This window comes from Cydia strobilella, chromosome 26 (genome assembly GCF_947568885.1).
Source record: "Cydia strobilella chromosome 26, ilCydStro3.1, whole genome shotgun sequence".
Classification (NCBI taxonomy): Eukaryota; Metazoa; Arthropoda; class Insecta; order Lepidoptera; family Tortricidae; genus Cydia; species Cydia strobilella.
Window position 1 is genome coordinate 7,872,907 of NC_086066.1, and position 22,212 is coordinate 7,895,118.

The 22,212-nt window shown below is 38.8% G+C and overlaps 2 protein-coding genes across 2 annotated transcripts; both read right to left on the minus strand.

The window, feature by feature from the left end:
- Window positions 1–892: 892 nt before the first annotated feature.
- Window positions 893–12,907, minus strand: LOC134753131 (zinc finger protein 626-like). Its single transcript, XM_063688906.1, has 11 exons — window positions 12,664–12,907; window positions 11,348–11,503; window positions 11,153–11,260; window positions 10,358–10,501; window positions 9,838–9,974; window positions 7,875–7,985; window positions 6,329–6,422; window positions 4,883–5,007; window positions 3,380–3,461; window positions 2,023–2,157; window positions 893–1,355 (listed from the first exon to the last, which is right to left on the minus strand). The coding sequence occupies exons 1-11, from the start codon at window positions 12,769–12,771 to the stop codon at window positions 1,173–1,175; spliced, it is 1,383 nt and encodes a 460-aa protein (XP_063544976.1). The 5' UTR covers window positions 12,772–12,907; the 3' UTR covers window positions 893–1,172.
- Window positions 12,908–20,504: 7,597 nt separating this feature from the next.
- On the minus strand, window positions 20,505–21,654 carry LOC134753074 (proline-rich protein 36-like). The gene is made up of 2 exons (XM_063688836.1): window positions 21,631–21,654; window positions 20,505–20,795 (listed from the first exon to the last, which is right to left on the minus strand). Exons 1-2 carry the CDS (start codon window positions 21,652–21,654, stop codon window positions 20,505–20,507), a joined length of 315 nt encoding a protein of 104 aa, XP_063544906.1.
- Between the last annotated feature and the right edge of the window lie 558 nt (window positions 21,655–22,212).

Sequence of the window (22,212 nt, forward strand, 5' to 3'; positions counted from 1 at the left end):
CGTGGCGCATCACTACAAGTTGCCCACATTGCCCTTCAGTCGGCATGTTGACATCCATAGACGCACCAAGGTCCGGTACGGCCGTCTGTAACGGCTTTTAATTTTCGTTCTGTACGCGATCTGAATTATTTCATAATCTGTTTGTATTTATTAATTATATTTATCCATTTACATATCACTTTATGTTTCATTTCTTTTATTATCCTAAGGCTAAAAAACATAGAATTTGAAATCATGGCTAATAAAATATGGTTAGATAATAAATAATATTAGGGGACATCTTACACAGATCAATCTAGCCTCAAACTAAGCAAAGCTTGTACTATTTATGCTAGGCGACGATATACATACTTATATAGATAAGTACATACACAGAAAACACCCATGACACAGGAACAAATATCTGTGTTCATCACACAAACAAATGCCCTTACCGGGATTCGAACCCAGGACCGTCGGCTTCACAGGCAGGGTCAGGCCACTAGGCCAGGCCGGTCGTCATATCTTTCATTAAATTTCTTTTGTTCTACTACCGAACGAAACATACGAAATGCATCTCTATTTCAATTGAAAACAGTTGAAATTACATTGAAGTATTTAATACTACGAGTAGGACCGTGGTCCTCACGCAGGGTTCGAAATTATCCAGATAACTATAGTCTTTGATAATTATCGGATAATTATCTCAGGTATGGATGGTGCTATACACGTAAGTAATCTCGGACGATTGATGTTCGAAATTTTTTTTTTTTTTAAAGTAAGTATTGTGACATATCAATGTCATGTTCGAAATGACACTGATATGTCACGGTTTTCAATTGTTTGGTTGAGTTAAATGTAACGCCCGTGTTACAAATAGTAGTGTGTCTACTTGAAATAACACAAATTAAAATATTTTCTAAAAATAATTTAATTTGTTCTAATAGTATACAATAACAATATGTATTTTACAGTTCATATGGTGCTACTTTCTCGCACTAGTGCGGAAAGTGCACTTTTTGTGCATATGTCGAGTTTAAAGGGCCATATGTACTGTAAAACGTTGTTCGATACACGTGCGAATAGTTAATTCGCAACTCGTGTCGATTTAAAACACTCCCTGCGGTCGTGTTTTAATTTATCGCCACTCGTTTCGAATTTCCTCTTTTCCGCACTTGTATCGAAAATAACTATTAATCTTCTTGTACACTGTCCGTTTCTTTTTTGGCCTGTTTCCTCCTCTTTTTCTTGAGGTGTTTGGCGTTGGTGTGGTTGTAGAGGGCAGCGTTGTAGGAAAAGGTGGCGGGGCACAACTTGCATTTGTACGGTCTGAGGCCCTGGTGTGTCAGTAAGTGCTCAGTCAGACTTTTTTTTGCCTGTCAACAAACATTAGTATTATCATTAGTATTTTATGTTTAAGCACAGAATATAAATAATAGTACTACCGTACAGAAAGGAAACATCCTACAAAACCGAAGTTTGACAGCGGTTCAGGGTCGAATCATGATGTCCCTTTCTAATATATGGCACTATCCCTTTCGGCTATTTAGGGTTGTCAAAATTCAGGTCATTATTTTATCCGTGGTCGTGCATGCAAAGGGACGTCAAGTTGTGCCAACCCTAATAATTGTTCGGAGCAATGCTGAGCCGAACGGAGCCGAGTTTGCCCGAAGCAAGGAGTTTCGCACCCCTGGTTTAAGTTATCAACTGCATAAGTCAGGTTAGCGAATGTATTGAAGCTCGCTCTGCGCGCGTGCACTTTGATATAAGTCAGGCGCCAACAGTAAGTCGGGGATCAACAGTACAAGACGGGTAACCAAGTGTGTATGTCGAGTAACCAACAGTATAAGAAGAGTCAGCAACAGTACAGTTCAGATAACCAACAATATAAGTCGAGTAACTAACAATATTTGTCGTGTAAGCCCTATAACCCACCGTATAAAACGAGTAACCAACAGTAATAAGTCAGGTAACCAATAGTATAAGTCGAGTAACCAACTGTAATAAGTCAAGTAACCGACAGTATAAGTGAGGTCAGGTTACCTTGAAGGCCTTCCCACACTGGTCACACACGTGACTGGCTCTCGTCGCACGCTTCTCATGCACGGTGCTCATGTGCTGACGCAGGTTAGCTGCGCGTGCGTACACTTTGCCGCAAACACTACACTTGTGTTTTCTCTGAAACAGGAATGAGTACATTACGATACACGTGTGAAAAGCAGGACATTTTCAACGAGTGGCGATAAATTAAAACACGACCGAAGGGAGTGTCTTAAATCGACACGATTTGCGAATCGGCCTTGGACAGAAGCAAGTTTGAAAATAGGGAGCGTGCATGAACTATAGCAGCTGTCAGATTTTTGGCGCGAGGCGTAAATGTGAAGTTTATGCTTCCGATGTAGCCCCCAAGATGGCAGAACCTATGCACAAGAAAACGTACGAGAACGGTAGATGGCAGCACTTGCTTTGGCAATGTACACCCATACTAACATTATAAATGCGAGTCTGTCTGTGTGTGACCTCTTCACGCTTAAACCGCTGAACCGATTTAGTTGAAATTTCGCATAGAGATAATTTGAGTCCCGGGGAAGGACATAGGATAGTTTTTATGTGGGAAATCATCCCTAAAGAGAGTGAAAAGGTTATTTTGAGACATTTAATGTATTGCCTGATAATTAATGTCAAGCAATTAAGCTTATGCTCAAATTAAATGATTGCTATTACAATTTATAAAGGCGCTAAACTTACTCTAGCTGCTATTACTGATTCAGACAGCTAATGTTTATACTAATATTATAAATGCGAAAGTCTGTCTGTCTGTCTGTCTGTGTGTTCCCTCTTCACGCTTAAACCGCTGAATCGATTTAGATGAAATTTGGCATAGAGATACAGATACAGATAGTTTATTCATAACGCCAAGTTACATGTCATCAGACTCATCAGGTACATATTCAATTTAACTGTTACACATTTAACACATTTTAATTAGTACATTTAATTTCACTATAGAGTTTATAAAGCTAACTAGATTAGAATACATAATATTTATATATTGGGGAGCTCGAAGAACTCGTCCATGGAATAAAATGTATGAGATAGGTTGAGTCCCTGAGAAGGACATAGGATAGTTTTTATCCCGAAAATCATCCTTTAAGAAAGTAAAAAGCGGGGTGGAATTGAGATAATTAATGAAGTGCCTGCTAATTTGTGTGCATAATATGCTCAAATTGAATGATTGCTATGAGATTTTTTCCAGGCGCTATACTTACTTTAGCTGCTGTTACTAAGTCCACGCAGAAGAAGTCGCGGGCAAAAGCTAATGTTTATATGTTTCCGATTCAGGCCACAAGATGGCAGACTGTCGCGCACGGTCCCTATAGGAAAGATGCTTTATATTTACCAGGCCGAGATGCTGTACGTCTATATGCTGCCGCAGCGTCCTGTCTCTCGGGAACTTCTTCTGGCACACTTGACATTCGAAGCTGTAACACAGTAGAACAAAGTACTCAAAGTAGAGAGTGACTACAAAATCCTGCCTTTTTTGGCTGTGACTATAACTTTTGTCATTCGTGTACTTTAATAACGAATTTACTTGCCGTATTTACGATTTTTTTTGACAGAAAATGTTAAATAGATGAGAACTTTATTGCTAAACATTATCGTGACAAAAAAAAGTATACTGATTTAAACTAACACGATTTTCACTCATAATTTAAAACGAATACGGGACAACTCTAGCGTACAAGTTAATAATCAAGATCAAGTGCGGGTAGTTCGTAAAACCCGCGCGACAAAATGTTGATACAATTCCTCGCCAGTCTGCCTGTGACCACGAACGTAATGTCACGTTCGAAACGTCAGGCCATAAATAAACGTAAGTTTGTACGCGATTAAGTACCGTATTAGTTTTAAATTATGAGAAAAAAAAGTACTTATAATAAAACTAAAACTTAGGTCTAAGTACTATACTAAACTTAAGTATTGTCATTAAATAATTTTACAAGAAATTAATTTCACTAAATTAATTTAATTTGACTAAAACAAGTGAGTCTAAACCGTAAAATGATTTAATATTAGTATGTCTCACAACAGTTTAAATTCGATTAAGAATTGGCCTTATGACCGTATTGTATATTCGAAGCTTCGTGTTCCTGGTCATTAGCTTGGACACTAACACTTTGTGCAGGGCAGCAGCACAGCGTTGAGCATTCTGGATCCGGACTTGTATCTCGCCCTCTCTCTGGTTGGTATCTGTGACGACCCCTAGGTACCGCTGGAGAGACGAAGTGCAGAAAGACCTCAGCGAACTCGGCGCCGTCGACTGGACAGAAACGGCTTTGGACAGAGTAGCATGGCGGTCTTTGGTGTCGGAGGCCAAGATCCACTTCGGGTCGTCGCGCCACAGCAGTAAGTAAGTACTATTTCCTAATTATTAGGTTTTTTATGACATGTAACGCTTGACGCGGATGAAAGAAGAGTGCACGCAGCGGAAATGAGAATGTTGAGATGGATGTGTGGAGTGACGAGGAAGGATCGGATTAAGAATGAGTATATTAGGGGAAGTTTGAAAGTAGCACCAGTAACGGAGAAGATAAGAAGTAGTAGGTTAGCGTGGTATGGGCATGTGATGAGGGATGAATGCCATATAGGCAAAAGAATGTTAGGGATGAATGTTGATGGACGGAGAGCGTATGGTAGACCCAAAAAGCGATGGATGGATTGTGTGAAAGAGGATATGAGAAAGAAAGGAGTGAGTGCTGAGGTGACGAAAGATAGAGGAGAATGGAAGAGAAAAACATGTTGTACCGACCCCACATAACGTGGGATAAGGGTAGGAAGAAGAAGAAGATGACATGTAACGCTTGTTACCTAAAACTTGATTGATTGATTGATCGGATCTTACGAGTATTGTTCCCTGGGCGTGTGCTTGAGGGCTAGACGGTGAGTGTCGTACGCGCTGCGGCTCGGGAAGTGCATCGCACATTCAACACAAAAAAGTTCCAAATTCAAGTTGTCTATATTCTTTTCCTGCAAACAAAGTGTATATTAAAAAAAAACCGGCCAAGTGCGAGTCAGACTCGCGCACGAAGGGTTCCGTACCGTTACGCAAAAAACGGCAAAAAAATCACGTTTGTTGTATGGGAGCCCCACTTAAATATAACTGCAGTGGAAATGAGAGCGTTGAGAAGTGTGTGTGGTGTGAGATTACAAGATAGAATTAGGAACAGTGTGATAAGGGAAAAGTGTGGACTGAGCGAAGATGTAGTGACAAAAATTGAGAGAGGTATGTTGAGATGGTTTGGACACGTGGAAAGAATGAGTGAAAGAAGGCTAACAAAGAGAGTGTATAAGGGAGAGGTAGAAACGGGAGTTGGAAGGGGCAGACCTCGGCGGACTTTCTCTGATCAGATCGGGGAAATCCTGAAGAAAGGCCAGGTCAAGAGCACCCTAAACCGGCGAGCGTGTATGAGGAATGTTATGAAAGTGAAGGAAGCGAAAGAGGTATGTCAGGACCGTAGCAAGTGGAAATCCGTGGTCTCCGGAAAATAGGCGTGATTATATGTATATATGATATGTTGTTATAACGGCAACAGAAATACATCATCTGTGAAAATTTCAACTGTCTAGCTATCACGGTTCATGAGATACGGAGGTTGCGGAGAGGGTCGAATGGATTTACCCGTGTTTGAAGTTAAGCGACACGTACGCATGTATGTTAGTTAGTGTGGGTCAAATCTTGGAAGCTAAATTTGATCCAATTTCCGATTGAGCTGAAACTTTGCATACATTATGATGACATGGAGCTGATCTGATAATGGAGACAGGAGATAGCCATGGGAACTCTGTGATAAAACAACGCAAACTAATTGTGTTTTAGGTTGTTAGAATTGTCTCGATCAGTATTTTTTTTATACTACTTCGGTGGCAAACAAGCATACGGCCCGCCTGACGTTAAGCAGTCTCCGTAGCCTATGTACGCCTGCAACTCCAGAGGAGTTACATGCGCGTTGCCGACCCTAACACTCCTCTCCCTCGAGCTCTGGCAACCTTACTCACCGGCAGGAACACAACACTATGAGTAGGGTCTAGTGTTATTTGGCTGCGGTTTTCTGTAAGGTGGAGGTACCTCCCCAGTTGGGCTCTGCTCTAGATCTGGAATGACATCCGCTGTCCTGTGCCCTACCACACAAAGCGAGATGTCATTCACAGTGCCCATACCTCTCTTTTGGACATAGTTTAAGGACATACCCGGGTCCGGGGATTAGTTGCCTGTGGAAAGAAAGTGCAGTTAGCGATAAAAGCTTGTATCAAAAATGATTTTTTTTCCCAAAAACTTATCTAAACGAACCATTTTATGATTATCCTTATGGTACCGGAGAGCTTCGGAGTTGCGGCACGTGACACCACACTCGTCGCATTTCGAAGGTTCCGCCTTGTGCTTCCTGAAATGAATAGAATAATATAATAGAATAAATTTATTCAAAAACGCTTAAATTTAACTTAAATATTACTTCAGACATACAGAACCAACTTATTATTAAGCGTCACTGAAAAGGTCTCCACTCAGCTTAATGTCAAGAATCCACCTAAGGATCTCGACGCTGGTCTTCCGTGGAGACCCTTCCGAGAGAGCGCAACTTCAAATGTTTCATTATATTCACCGAGCGAAGCGAGGATCTCCGTTTTAGTTTGGGTAAGATTGCTTTCGCAACCTCGCCCACTGACGTAATATGCAACATCAAAAGGGCCACATATGAGTTACCCACTGGAGTACCCTAAGGCACTTAGGGTGCCTTAAGGCAGGGATCGTAACCGGTTTTTGGCAAATAAGTCAAAAAATACAATAAAAATACTCTTTATTGCACACCTTATCAAAGAAAACAATACAAAGAATATAAAAAAACCGGCCAAGTGCGAGTCGGACTCGCGCACCGAGGGTTCCGTACTTTTTAGTATTTGTTGTTATAGCGGCGGTTTGTGGTTATCTGTGAAAATTTCAACTGTCTAGCTATCACGGTTCATGAGATACAGCCTGGTGACAGACGGAAAGACAGACAGACAGCGAAGTCTTAGTAATAGGGTCCCGTTTTTACCCTTTGGGTACGGAACCCTAAAAAGGTGGTTTTAGATGCCTCTAATACTGATACAAAATATGTGGAGCTGGAGCGCTGCTATTGGTGCTTTAGAAAAGCCTCCGAATACTAATAGTCAAGCCCGACGGCTGCGTTTAGCTGCAGTTTTTTTTTACATTCATTATACAAATAAAAGGTTGCGTTCGCGACATGTAGCATTTCTTTTGTTTCATCGCTTTTTAAAACAAATTAAATTCACTGTTTCGCTCGATCAAAAAACATAGAACACGTTAAAAGATCATAAAATGTTTCAATTTCAATGATTAAAATAACTTACCTAGACCAATGAGGATATAATAAGATAGAGCGGTACTGTCATAGTAAATTTTGTAACCACTGTAAATTCACTGCCATCTATCGACATACTTTAAAACTAAAAATGAAGATTTAAAAAAATACGTTAAAATGTATTTAAATATGGATAAATTATTTTTTTATTTGCATTAATTATTTTTATATGATTTTGACCCATGTTCTTTCATTGGTATGCGTTAAAATTATAAATAACAAACGAAACAGTCAACGCCCTCTATACGAGTGTAGGCCAAAACTAGTGGCGCCATCTGATCTAGAATCAAATTTTGGTGATTTTCGAGGCACGTTTTTTCCTTAGACTGTATCCATCTATTACGGAGTTATATCTATGTTTGCCTAGACTTATATTGACCGGGATAGAGACCGTGAACACCTTTTGTATAATTGATGAGCTCCCGATATAAGTCTAGTGGAACTAACCGTGAATTCAAAACTCTAACAACTTACCTATTAATATGCGCTCGCAAGCTGAAGGGATGACTTAAGTATTGGTCGCAGTGCGGACACGGGAAGGATGTAGGCTTAATGTGGAGCTTAATTTTATGGTTATAGCGCTTTCTGGAACAAAAACACAAATCAAAATATTTTATAAAATAAGTTGATTTGTTAAATAAAACTATGAAAACGGATTATATCGCGTATATTGAATTTATAATACATCCCGACGTTTCGAACTCTTTACAGCGTTCGTGGTTAACGGGTGACTGAGGAAAAATTACAAAGTGCAAAAATACCCACATACTAAAATAATGAACAATCATAGACTACAAACTTTAAGGCTGGTTGTACATGCAAAATCGGTTCATAAGGCTAGTTACACACTATAATTATTTTTCAAGTAAAGATATATATATATACGCGATAAAATATAATCCGTTTTCATAGTTTTATTTCATGAGTAACTATCGCGGTAACCGAAGACAATATTAAGTTGATTTGTTCTCAAGTTGAATAATACAAGATGATTATTAACCTTTTCGACGCCGTGTCAAACACAAAACTGAAATCGAACTTTATGCATACGCATGTAGGTCTATGTTGCTCTGCAGTCTGTGACCGATTAATCGGTCTTTGACGTTGAACCTACGGTGCGTATATATCGGTCATTGGCGTCCAAAAGGTTAAGTCACTATTGAAGCTTCTTAAATTTATTCTAATTTAAGAATCCGTTTAAGTGTAACGCTCTTACGGAAGATGTCACTAGGGTGCCTCTCTGCCCATATGGTAGCTCAGATGGCTGAGCAATGGGCTAGTGATCCAGTGTCATGAGTTCGTCTCACTCAAGTCCCAAGACAGCATTTTTTTCAACTTTCAAATTAATTCTAAGCATCCCGAGGTTTTCATCGATTTTTGACAAGTTTTAAATCGTATCTACTAATTTTGCACTACAGATAGAATTATAAGACAAACGGCTATCTTCCATTTTTGTATAGCGGATTTTGAAAGAAATGAATACTTACTTATTTTTTTATGATTTTTTTAAACATTGTCTGAAAAAACACTTTTTTCGTATCTCGATTGCTGTGTGAAGATATTACATATACGAAATCTGCATATTTGGGTTCGTTTTTGACGTGTCTATAAACTAGTTAGAGGTTTTAATTTTAAACTAATTAACACAAAAGTTATGGCCAGAAAACCAGTTATTTTGCCTAAAATTGTTCAACTTTGATGCCAAATATCTCGAAGACAACTTTGAAGTAAACATGGGATACTATATTTCTTAAAGCTGTTGCTGTTATATGATAAGCTACAAAAAACATTAGAAAACTAAGGGATTCAGATCGAAGGTCATTGGGGCATGGGATCCCCTTAATAGCTTCGTTTGAAGACGTTTCTGCTAGATACAAAATGAACTCACAATTTATTAACACATTGTACGAGTTTCAACAATGGCTACTCATAGAGTACAGTTGAGTTCATAAATATGTGTACATATTTTCACCTTATTGCAGTGGATTAGGGAGTAGAAATGTATACATATTTATGAACACGACTGTAAATACGTTTGAATGTAATTCTAGATCTATTTGTTGATACAATAAATAAATAATAAATAATAATAAATAATAAATATTATAGGACATTCTTACACAGATTGACTAAGTCCCACAGTAAGCTCAAGAAGGCTTGTGTTGTGGGTACTTAGACAACGATATATATAATATACAAATACATATATACATAGAAAACACCCAAGACTCAGGAACAAATATCTGTGCTCATCACCCAAATAAATGCCCTTACCGGGATTCGAACCCAGGACCATCGGCTTCACAGGCAGGGTCACTACCTACTAGGCCAGACCGGTCGTCTAAAACAATAAATGTTGAGATTTTAAAGTGCTGCAAAATATTGCAACCGAAAATTTCTGACGCAAAGTAGTTTTTTTAATTAAAATCTAATTTACCTCGCGCCGCTCCTCAATATCCTGGTGGAATATTTCCCCGTATTCCCTGTTGTAGCAGTGTTTGCGGGATTCCTTGAAACTAGAGTTTTTCTTGAAACTGTTCTTTTCGTCACAGTTGTTTGGGTTGCTTTAGGTGTCTGAAAAACAATGTTTGATAACTGAAAACCTGTATGTTTTACGGCTTTTAACACTCAGTATACAGGTTGTGGTAAATGTGGTAGTCTATATTTGACGTTCTGACAATCCATTTAACCCGAAACATATTATACGAAACACATTACATCACCATCAACTACAGACGCAAACTCGGGAGCACAATTTTAATTGAATTGAAATTGAAAAACTTTATTTCAGACACATTAAGTATCCATAAACATTGGTTAGTACTTAACAAATAACAAAACAAAAACAAAACAAGGATAATGTTAGTATTACTTAAGGCTAAATCAAAAAACTAAAACTAACTTAATTGAGACATTTCGAGAATTAACAACTCTTTGCTAAAAAGTAACTGACTTACAGAGGTACTTGTGGTGGGCTGTTCACTGCTTGGCTCACGACTGACAGACTCACAACTGACTGCTGAACCTGAATTGCCCCCGGTTTGAGGCAAAGGCACCTCAGGTGGCTCGATTTTGAGATTCTTCACTTCCAGTGTATTTGACTGAAATTATAAAGTAAGTAAATAAGGCAAAGTGGAAGGGAAAAGGACTGGAAGGGGACGCAGTCCAATACGTCGGTCTGACCAGACCCGCAGCGCTCTTGACTCCACAGTTCACATGGCTCTCCACACTGCCGAAGACAGAAGCAGATTGAGAAAGATCGTAAGAGAGAAAGTGATACAAAAGGGAGGTCACGACCCTCAATACTGAGGAATACGACGCAAGGAGGGAAGGAAGTAAGTAAATACACTTTATTTGCACCACAAAAGAAAAGTCAATAACATATTTACAAAGTAAATAAAGGTAGCAACAGGCGGTCTTATCGCTGTAAGTAATGTGGGTACTGTGGTGTAACAAAGTACCATTAGAGGCATGGAACCTGCATTAACTTATTTTAAGAAATACATCAAAATCGCACTTCTCAAAAAGGGATACTATAAAATAGATAATAGAAACAAGGAACCATGGTCAAGTATCCAGTCTCAACGGATGTCACAGTTTTGCTAGCAGTGTCCCGAAGAGGCTTAGGCCGCTGTTGTTACTGGACTGTTCAACATTATTAACTTCATAACAAGTTAAATTTCAATTGGAGGTAATTTGTACCAGAATGAGGACCATGGGAGCCTAGAGGTTAAATAATATCAACAGCTCACATCTTGCGGTGTTGAAACACTGGCATGTGTCTCATTGACAGCGGGTGGTTGTGTTCCTGGTTCTATTTTAATAGTTTTGATGTCAGGTTTGACATCTTCATCATCAATCTGAAACAGTTTTTATATAAGTGGTCTTTTCTTTGGATTTGCATCATCATCATTGGCCTTTGAAAAAAATTAAATTAAATAACTTACTACAATTGGTTGGAAAGACGGTGCAATATTGACTTTACTGAGCAGATACTTGAGGTTACTGATGCCCTGGAGTGCCGTTTTCTGGAACTGGTGTACGGACAACATCTTAACCTGGCAACCCATGCACAGCAGTAGGTGGCACGCTTTGAAATCCACCTGTTTTGAGAGACATTTCATAAAATTAATACACAGTTTGGTCACAGTGATAAGCATACCCTGGGCACAGAATAAGTAATAGTATTATCATACAGAACGGCCACGCACTACCCCGCCCCAACTCGAATTACCTCGCCCCGCGACAGCAGATTGACTGGCGTTTGCCGGCCGCTCAGTACTATTTTTAAGCAACTTACTCACACTATGACGCATGACGTGTACAGACGTGCCGTTCACACATAGAAATGCAAGTGATGTTTGATGTATAGCGTGTCCGCCCTGTGCCTTGGGTTTCTGGGTGCAAGAATATTTTACAATAGCCAAAAATAGGTAAAAACTTCAAAAAGAGAAACTATTGTAACATTTCTAAGCACAGTTGGGTGCTGTTCCTGTTTTTAATTCATACTTTGGTAACTATTTTAAGATTAAACAGTTATAAATAAGCCAAATCATACTAATACCAAAACCCCTGTGGTATGTGACTGCTTAAAGATTTTAAACAAGTTTAAACATACCACAATTATTATATTCAAGAAACTTAAATATAATAATTGTACTTTTAGTAAAGAAAAGTTTGTACAACAAAAATAGCATTTCTTATTTTAGTTAACAGTATTCTGGGTCATATTTTTAAGTGTGCGTGACTTTAGATATGCCCTGAAGGATGCCAAGAGAAAGAATATTGAGGCTAAGAAAACAAAAACTCAGCACCACAAAATAATTAAATCCAACACTTTTTCTTTGCTATGTTATAATTACAAAATGTATAGAGAAACACATAAAGAGCGCTGGTGGCTTAGCGGTAAGAGCTTGTGACTTTCAATCCGGAGGTCACAGGTTCAAACCCCAGCTCGTACCAATGAGTTTTTCGGAACTTATGTACGAAATATCATTTAATATTTACCAGTCGCTTTTCGGTGAAGGAAAACATCGTGAGGAAACCGGACTAATCCTGACAAGGCCTAGTTCCCCCTCTGGGTTGGAACTGTTGGAAGGTCAGATGGCAGTCGCTTTCGTAAAAACTAGTGCCTAAGTCAATTCTTAGGCTCAATTAGTTGTCAAGCGGACCCCAGGCTCCCATGAGCCGTGGCAAAATGCCGGGATAACGTGAGGAAGATGATGTATAGAAAAACACATAAACACACTAAAAATATACATACCATGTTGATCGTTGGAGATACAAGGGCCTCGAGCAATCTTCTGTGCTCGATCGCGAGTGGTAGCAGAGGCGGACGGTTGAGAGTGCAGATCATGCAAATGTAGGACATTTTGGTATAGCGCACAAAGTTGTAGCTAAAATATTAAACTGATATACAAAAGAAACTAAGTGCTTCTCGGAGAGAATTTATTGGAATAAAATAATATTTACAATCACAACAAACAATCACAGCAGGTGACTGGGTGATGACTGATGTCTGCCTGACACTTTGACATCATCATAGTGCATTCCGATATTAACCCATAAAGTAAACTTATCAGTCTAAAAAAATAAATTGTTTAAACCTGATGAAGATTAAGATTCATTATTCCCTTTTTTATTTATGCCGTGGAGCAAAACGTGCAAATAATACGTAAAAGTTCCATTTCTATCTTATTGACTTTATCTTTGAGTTATCAACCTCTCCTAACGTCCGTTACGTATCCGAACGTCCATCGGTACATTCTTGTAAAGCTCTCTAGACTACGCGGCTTCGCGCCGCGATTCGCGCATGATATGAGAGACCATTTTGAGAGAATATTTTAACAAAACAACTAACTCTCTTTTAAAAACATTCTATTCCTCAGGGCAGTGTTTTAGGCTGCATCCTATTCTTAATCTACATTAACGATCTGGCAAAAATAATAAATACCGAATATACAAAATGTTTCCTATATGCCGATGATATATCTATAGTATATATTCTCTTGTTCAAACAGTAACAATCTAACTCATAAGTTAAATAATATTTTTGATACCGTAATTCAATGGCTCAGCGATCATAATCTACAACTAAACCTAAAAAAGACAAATTTAATTCAATTTCGACCCCATCAACGAACCCCATTAAATTTTGATTTCACTTACCTAGATACCCAAATTCAACCAATAAAGCACTGCAATCTCCTCGGCATAGTCATTGACGAGAATATCAATTGGAAAATGCATATAGATAAAATTAGCTTGAAAATATCATGCTTTGCTTATGCCCTCAGAAATATTAAAAAAACCACAGGGTTAAAAACGGCTCTTAGTGCTTATCATGCATTTACCCAGACATGGCTCCAATACGGGATCAATTTGTAGGGTAATAGCACAAATAGTGCAGATTTATTCATATTACAAAAAAGATGTATTAGAATATTAAGTAATATAAAAAACCAAGAAAGCTGCCGACCGTACTTTAAAAAAAAATATATTTTAACTCTACCATCCCTCTATATATTAGAAACATGTAAATTTGTAAGAAAACATCCTGACCTATATTTAAAAGCTAAAGATCCTCATAATACTTGTACCTTAAATTTAAGACACCAAAATAAAATAGCCCTTCCCGCCAGTAACTTACAAATAAGTAATAAGAGCCCCTATAATATGTCAATAAGAATTTTCAATAGTCTCCCAAAGGAAATAGCGGGAGAGCAAAAATATGATAAATTTGTTAACTGCTTGAAAAATTATTTAACGAGTAATTGTTTTTATTCTATACAAGAATATTTTGATTGTAATAAATACCATAAATAGACATATAAGTAATACATAGCTTAGGTAGGTATAACTTTTGTGTAATGTTATCTCTGTGTTTAATTTACATATGTATTAGTTTAGAGTAGATAGATAAAATTGCAATACCCTTACAGGGTGTCATGTTGTGATACATTATCGATTAAGAACATCTGTAATTTTACCAATGTGAAAGCAATAAATATATTATTATTATTATTATATGACCTTTAAGGCGCTCCAGACTACGCGGCGAGAAGCCGCGAACGCGAGTGTGGAGTCGATTTCGCTGTTTATTCGCGCACGAGTGTAGAGGGCGGTTAAGATTTTTCTTCTTTATTATTTTTTAGCTTGTATTTTGCGAATATTTGAAGAAGAATTGTCGTATTTTAGATCTAAAAAATGCATGATGGTTTCGCTGAATAGCGATAGACTCCACACTCGCGTTCGCGGCTTCGCGCCGTGATTCGCGCATGAGTGTGGAGGGCCCTAAACAACCGCCTTTAATACTTCTGAGCGTCGACCACGGGCAGTTACTCCATGGAGTTATTATAACAATAGAGACGACATACCAAGCAAAGAAATTGTCGCAATAACAACCTGTCGTACCACGCGACCAAAACGTCGTAAGCGCCGTAAAATTCATGGCGCTTACGCGTTTAGGTCGCGAGATTCACGCTCCGCGTCTATGGTTTGATGCCAAAACGGCAGCAACTCATGGCGCAAAATACTGGTTCTCTGTGCCGTTTCTATAGGTACGTTAATACTGTAACGTTAGTATAGTTATTTGTTATACAAGGGTGCAAAGTTGTATTTTACCCGCGAGTGTGGAATTGGAACACGAGCAAGCGAAAGGATTCTATAGTTGAACCACGAGCGAAGCGAGTGGTTCTAAAATAGAATCCTGAGCGTAGCGAGTGTTTTAACCACTTTTAACACACGAGAAGTAAAATACATTTGCACCCGTGTGTAACACAAAACTTTTCCCCTCTCTATAGCGAGGAAAGTGCAACATCCACAGGCATTAGATCATCTTCATCAACTGGAATCACTCATTTTTTTACGATATTATAACAGAAAACTGGAAATTCTGTACTTTTACGTGAGAAGTTTTAAAGTAAAAATTTTGTTGACAATGTTGACATTTCTGACGTATGAAATGTCAATGATGCGTTTTGAAATTGCATCGACTTAACTTGTGCGTTCAGAATTATATTTAACATAATTATTAAAAAACAAACGTTTATTATGGAATTTTAAGGTTTATGACTTAAAATCATTAAATAAAGCTAAATCTGGTATTTTTTATTAGATTCTCAAACCATTTATTTAATGATAATTAATATCGAACGAACCATTATTATGAGCGTTTTACGTTTTGTTATCTGTCAAGCTACTTAAACACGCTCCATCCAAGGTCAAATTACTTTCCCCACTAGTGGATAAAATGCGTTTTTCCCCGCTTGTTTTAAAGGATAAAAGACGGCTTTCCGAGCTAGTGAGGGGAAAATAATAGTTCAATGGGTTTGTTTAGTAAATGCTATATTAACTCATTGGAAGTAGCGCGGCTACTGGCCGGTCACAAAAGAGGTCTTGATAAAAACATAATAACTGACAACTTCAGTGTCATCAAAAACTTGATAAAAAACTAACGCAAAAGCAAATAATACTCGGTAAAAACCCACTTAAAGTGCTCGAAGGAAGGATACACCAAGAAAGGATATCACCAGGCATCCTCCAGCAGAGGCCTCTGCCAGCAGCAGACCACAAAACCATCCGGTAAGCCTACCTAAATCTATTGGATTAATATATGCTAAAACACCAACTACAGTCCATTGGCTTTACGCCACAGGGTTACTAAAGGTTATTGTATCTCCAGTTATAAATACGGTAAGTAATACTGAGAAATAGGTTCCTACGTCTGTAAAAGCCGTAACTCACTACCGCACCGCACCAAGGTTGCGGAGTAGTGGAGCCCGACATTCATCGCGTTACGGCTATAAAGTTTGAACCGCATCAATACACCAACACATAGAATTAGATGCCTTCACGCCCTTGAGTGCTGTTTGCTGGAAATTGTGAACCGACTGCATCAACACCTTGTCCACGTCCACGCAGTGCAGCCTTTGAGCTCCGTCTGAAGTCCGGTTTACATTCGCGTGCGAGCCACGATCCGAGCCGCGAGCACGACACGAGATGCGAGTGTAAACGGTGGGCTCGTGGCTCGAGGGTTAGAGGGAGGGAGGGAGACGAGCAGGTCCAGGGAGCAGCAGGAGGGGAGCAGGGAGTGGTGGGCAGGATGAAAATAATTGAAATAATAGGTATGTTTAACATATTTTTATCACTTAAATGTTACACTCATAAATAAATAACTATTATTTTATGTCAAAAATGACAAATCATTTTGGAAAAGAGCTAAGAACCACCGCAAGGAAACTCGCTTGCACGTAAAAAAACCGCATCGAATCGGTTCATCCGTTTGAAAGCTACAATGCCACAGACAGACAGACATTTGCGTCAAACATATAACCCCTCTTTTTGCGTCGGGTGTTAAAAAACCGGCCAACTGCGAGTCGGACTCGTGCACGAAGGGTTGTACCATTACGCACAAAACGGCAATAAAATCACGTTTGTTGTATGGGAGCCCCACTTAAATATTTATTTTATTCTGTTTTCAGTATTTATTGTTATAACGGCAACGGAAAAAAAACATCATCTGTGAAAAATTCAGCTGTCTAGCTATCACGGTTGATGAGATACACCCTGGTGACAAACGGACAAACAGACAGACAGACAGCGGAGACTTAGTAATATGGTCCCGTTTTCCCCATTGGGTACGGAACGGGCGAGATACTGTCGCGCCCCTCCTGTGCTGGGCCTACAATAGGTACTCATTTATTTTTACAGGCAATGAGATTGAAGGGGCATAGCTACGGTTTATATACATCAAGTATATATAAGTTGTATGCATCAATTAAGTATGCTAGTGTCCGTTCAATACGAGCCTCGCTAGTGTGCAGTTCTGTCCTCTCTTTTTTGACCCAGTCTTGAATACTGTTACTGTTTTTCCAACAAAGATTGGCTCTTATCACAGAGTAGTGTATGAAAGGTGATCAATGATCGTAGGAAATAGAAAATTAAAGAAAAGTACGTAGGAGGGAAACCGGATCTGCTCGCGACGCTCAAGATTCAATTTTTGAATCTTTGCTTCCTCGGGTATCAATACGATCGGTTAAATAACAACTTTGCCCCATTGTAGAATAAATAACTATTGACAATACGCCTCTTTTCTGTATAGTATAGTAGATTGTTAACCAAGGGATGAAAGGCACTCATTTCTGCCGAGGTATTTTGGTGCTGGAACGCAGTGAACGTAGTGGTGAGTGAGTGAGTATGATGCCTTTCACCCGAGTTAAACACTCTACTTTTTATTTCGAATACGAGGAAAGTAAATTGCATGTTTTTTATTGTTCCGTACCTCAAAAGGAAAAAACGGAACCATTATAGGATCACTCGTACGTCTGTCTGTCTGTCTGTCCGTCTGTCACAGCCTATTTTCTCCGAAACTACTGGACCAATTAAGTTGAAATTTGGTACACATATGTTAGTTTGTGACCCAAAGACGGACATGTAACGTACACAAATGAATTTTAAACACGGGGGCCACTTTTGGGGGGTAAATGAGAAAATTAATAAATAAAGTTTTTCAAACTATATCGTGTTACATATCAAATGAAAGAGCTCATTATGAGAATCTCAAATATATATTTTTTATAATTTTAGAATAAACAGTTTAGAAGTTATTCAAGAAAATAGGCAAAAATGACCATTCCCCCTTTATCTCCGAAACTACTGGGCCAAAAATTTCGAAAAAAATACACAAAATAGATCTTTACCTATAGATCACAGGAAAACCTATTAGAAATGTGCAGTCAAGCGCGAGTCGGACTTAATTACTTAGTTTTGATCCGACCCCTACGGGTTTTTAAAGACATTTCACTCACGTTTCACATAAAAAATACATTGTTTAAATTGTCTAATGTACGGAACCCTTGGAACGCGAGTCCGACTCGCACTTGGCCGGTTTTTTAAAACATGACTAAGTATACATTTTTATACTATTTCTTGAGGGTACTTTCAATTAACAATTCAGACAAAAGTATCGTAAAAAAAATAAAAAAAATCGTAATTGGAATGTAAAATGCTAGAGTAAGAGAATAAAACGTAAGTGCAGACACGTATCATTTTCTGCACACCTTTTAGAACAACAGGGTCGTTGTTGTTCTATAAGGTTCTTTCAGAGCATGAGAAATGAAAAATAAAAATCGGCTAATTTACTTAAAAGAAATGAAAGAAATAATAATGATACAAAAATAATTTATTTCCAAAATGCGTTCTCCAGGTAAAACTACAAATATTTCTAATTCCAAAAAGCTCAGCAATAGAAAACAGAATTAATAAGAATTTAACCTACCAGTTAGTCAACAAGTATCATGGGCACCTTTGCAATGGTAAGGCGGGTTATTTTTTGTATTATACTATTTTCTATATTTTACTATTTTTTTTATATTTTCTTTTCATAAAACCTAATATAAAGTATGAGGAAAAAATTAAAAAATAATGGAGAACCGAAATTAAAATGTACTTTAAGTGACTTCGATCATAGCAACGCTTCTCTCGCCTTAAGAAAGCATCTAGCAAGAGTCGTCGTCGTAGTCGCTTTCAGTCGTTGTCCTTACTAGAAAAAAAGAAAAACATACAAATTTTAACTAAGTATAAAGTTCAAAATATTTATCAGTACGGTTTTTACTCACTATTAAAGATTCAAAGATTCAAAGATTTATTTGTTCAACATAGGTAAGTTACAAGATGTTAAATACATATTTCAGTATCACTATGTCGTGCCTATTGGCATACAAATTCAATAAAAATACACGCTAATCATAATATCACAGAAAACAATAATAGTCAAAACAGGGTTAGTTAGTTAGTTAGTTTTGCTGGGCATTTTCCGCAACTCGACATCCATGGGTTCCAGGGTTATGTCATGCAGTAAATCTTAATTAGGTAATTCAGTCAAAAATTCTATAATAGAGTAATATGCTTTCTCGGTAAGAAAAGCTTTTAGGTTTTTTTTAAAAACATTATTCTTGTTTTTACATGCAATTATATTCGCCGGTAACTTGTTATATATTTTGTGAGCCATTCCAAGTATACTTTTTTGTAGAAGTGCCGTTTTATTTGGTACTTTTTACTACGCAATATACGCACTACATACTTGCACGACGTACAACCGCCGCGGACACTCGTGCCCGAGGATGGATTCCCAAAGAATACGAAACATGTCGCCAAAAGCGACTAAAAATAATAGTGAGTAAAAACCGTACTGATAAATATTTTGAAATATGTCTCACGATAGTTTAAGTGCGAAGTATAAAGTTATAAACTGTAATAGATGACATATAATAAAGAAAAAGTGACGAAACCCTCCAGTGGTGAAGGCCGGATTCGAATCGGCGTCTTTAGCTATCGCGGCTAACGCCATGAACCCCTAGGCCACCCCGCCACGGAGGTACCCGTCCGAATTTCTCGACTATATGCCATATGCTATATCGAAATGTCGAAATATCGGGAGCTCATAAATAATACAAAAGGTAATCACGGTCTATTTCCCGGTCAATATAAGTCTACTGAAACTAACCGTGAATCATTCAAAACTCTAATCTACTATTTTTGTATGGTGGGCCCAAAGACTAGGTAGGTACGGTACATAGACACCGCATAATAAAGAGATTACAAAGAGCGCGAGGTCACCACATACAGGTACAAGTACAATTTTATTTTCACCTCAGCAGCTCGAACAAGCCTACTTTCGTCACTCCCTGGAGTGAGGAAAGTGCGACTTTCCTCACTCCAGGGAGTGAAACAATGTAGCTTTTTAATTTAGTGAAGGCCATGAACTTCATACTTTTATTACATTTTTTGTATGGTATGGTACGGTACGGTACGGTACGGTCCGGTCTCGTCTCGTATCGTATCGTATCGTATCGTATCTTATCGTATCGTACATATTATAATACTTTTTTTTTCTGTTTATTCTGTGTAATTCGAAATACATTTTAATCTTTAATATGTTCTCACTACTGAGGTGAAAAATTATGTGTGCAACACGAGAGCAAAGTTATTTTACATCTCGTGTTTTTGAGTCCCTCGATACGCTCAAGGACTGAATGTGCCCGGAAGCGCTTATGTGTGGATTGTGTGGTGACCTCGTTTGTCTTATGTGCGCCGTGTAGTAGCCTAGGCGGCGGTGGGCCTTAGGAGGCTAGTGTCACTTACTGTCGCCATCGGAGCACCCATCGCTGGATCCGCCGCTGCCCGCAGCGGCGGCGGCGGCAGCGTTGGCGTAACTGCCGGCGGAATTCCCGGCACTAGCAGCGGCGGAACTGCTGGCGGAGCTGCCCTGTCCGGTGGCACTGCTAGCAGCGGAAGCAGCGGCGGCAGCGGCGCTGCCGTTATTACCGCCAGGGACGCTGGGGACGCCGCCGGTGCTGTCGCAGTCGCTGTCGTCCTTTTGGGTTTTACCAACCGCTGTAACAAGTCAACCAAAAAAATTAATACAGCGCCAAACTAGCATCAAAGATAATACATTATCAAAAGATTTTTACGAGTAAGTTTACAAGCCAAGTATAGTTTTTGTTGGTTTTTTTCTCCTGGGCGATAACACTAATCAATATATGAAGGGTACACGGAAAGAACATGTCTAGTCACTTAAGTAACCTTTTGAGTAATCGCGGTTTTAAAATTTGGAACCATGTCAAAATGTATGGTAATTCCGTGACCAGGTTTTTTTTGACAAAAAAAAGTTGTGTTACATAAATTATACAGTGGTAGCAAAATATATAACTAATAGTTCATTAAGAGCTCTACATTTTGAGATCTCATTTTCCGAAAAAAGTGACTAGACATGTTCTTTCCGTGTACCCTTCATATTGAATAAAAAAATAATTGTACTTGTTCAATAGTTATACCCCTGCCACACACTCGTCGAGTGGCATGGAAAGTAAGGAAGGTAGGCAGAGCAGAGGCAGAGACGTAGTGTGGGCACGTTACTCGTCATGCCCACCGCTCCCTATTATGTCGGTTTTTTGGCACGAATCAAAGGATCGGCAATACCGATTGCGAAGCATCGCGATTAAATGCGAGAGGAGGGCAGTGTGTGGCCAGAGAGGGCAACATCGTGGCAGCGCGAGGAGCAGAGCCAGGAACATAGTGTGGCGGAGGTACATAGACTCGTGTGTGAGTGATCGAAGCTAAATCTTTCTCATAACACATATTTGGACCATTGAATTGTAAAGTGTACATTTCGTTACCTGGGCATTTTGTTAGTAGGGGAATAATACGAACTTTTTGACATTTGACATACCTGGCTGTTCTGGCAGCGAGACATTAGATATGACAGTTTGAGTTAATGGCAAAAGTATGGATGGTATAGAAAGGATGCCAATCTCTTATGGCAGAATTGTTACAAAAGTGACCGCTTTCAGCTTTAAATAATAGTTCCTAATCTCTCCGGTGGCGCTAGTTAGGCTCTGGGACATGAGTATAATATGAACCATATAAGGCAACAAATAACCCGACCAAATTACGTAGGTTGTTTTTGGTAGTATTTCGGTGTATGGTGGCGCCGCCTAATTACTATTTTTTGATGGACACTTTTCATACATAGAGATTTGGCTCCTTTATACAGTCTCCATGGGCAAAAGAACATTTATTATGACACCTGCCGGCCTAGCTAAGGTGACGAATTGACGATCGCTTGCGCTTCGCCATCGTGTCTCTCTATCACTCTTCCATATTAGTGCGACAGTGACAGTTGCGTTTCGTTTGCTTCGTAGCGTTAGCGACTGGCATGTTGTCTACGGGGCCTAGACTTTCTGACTTTAGAATACCTAATAATACATTTGGACTTATCGGCAGTAGGATATTGTGACTAGATGTTTTGTCA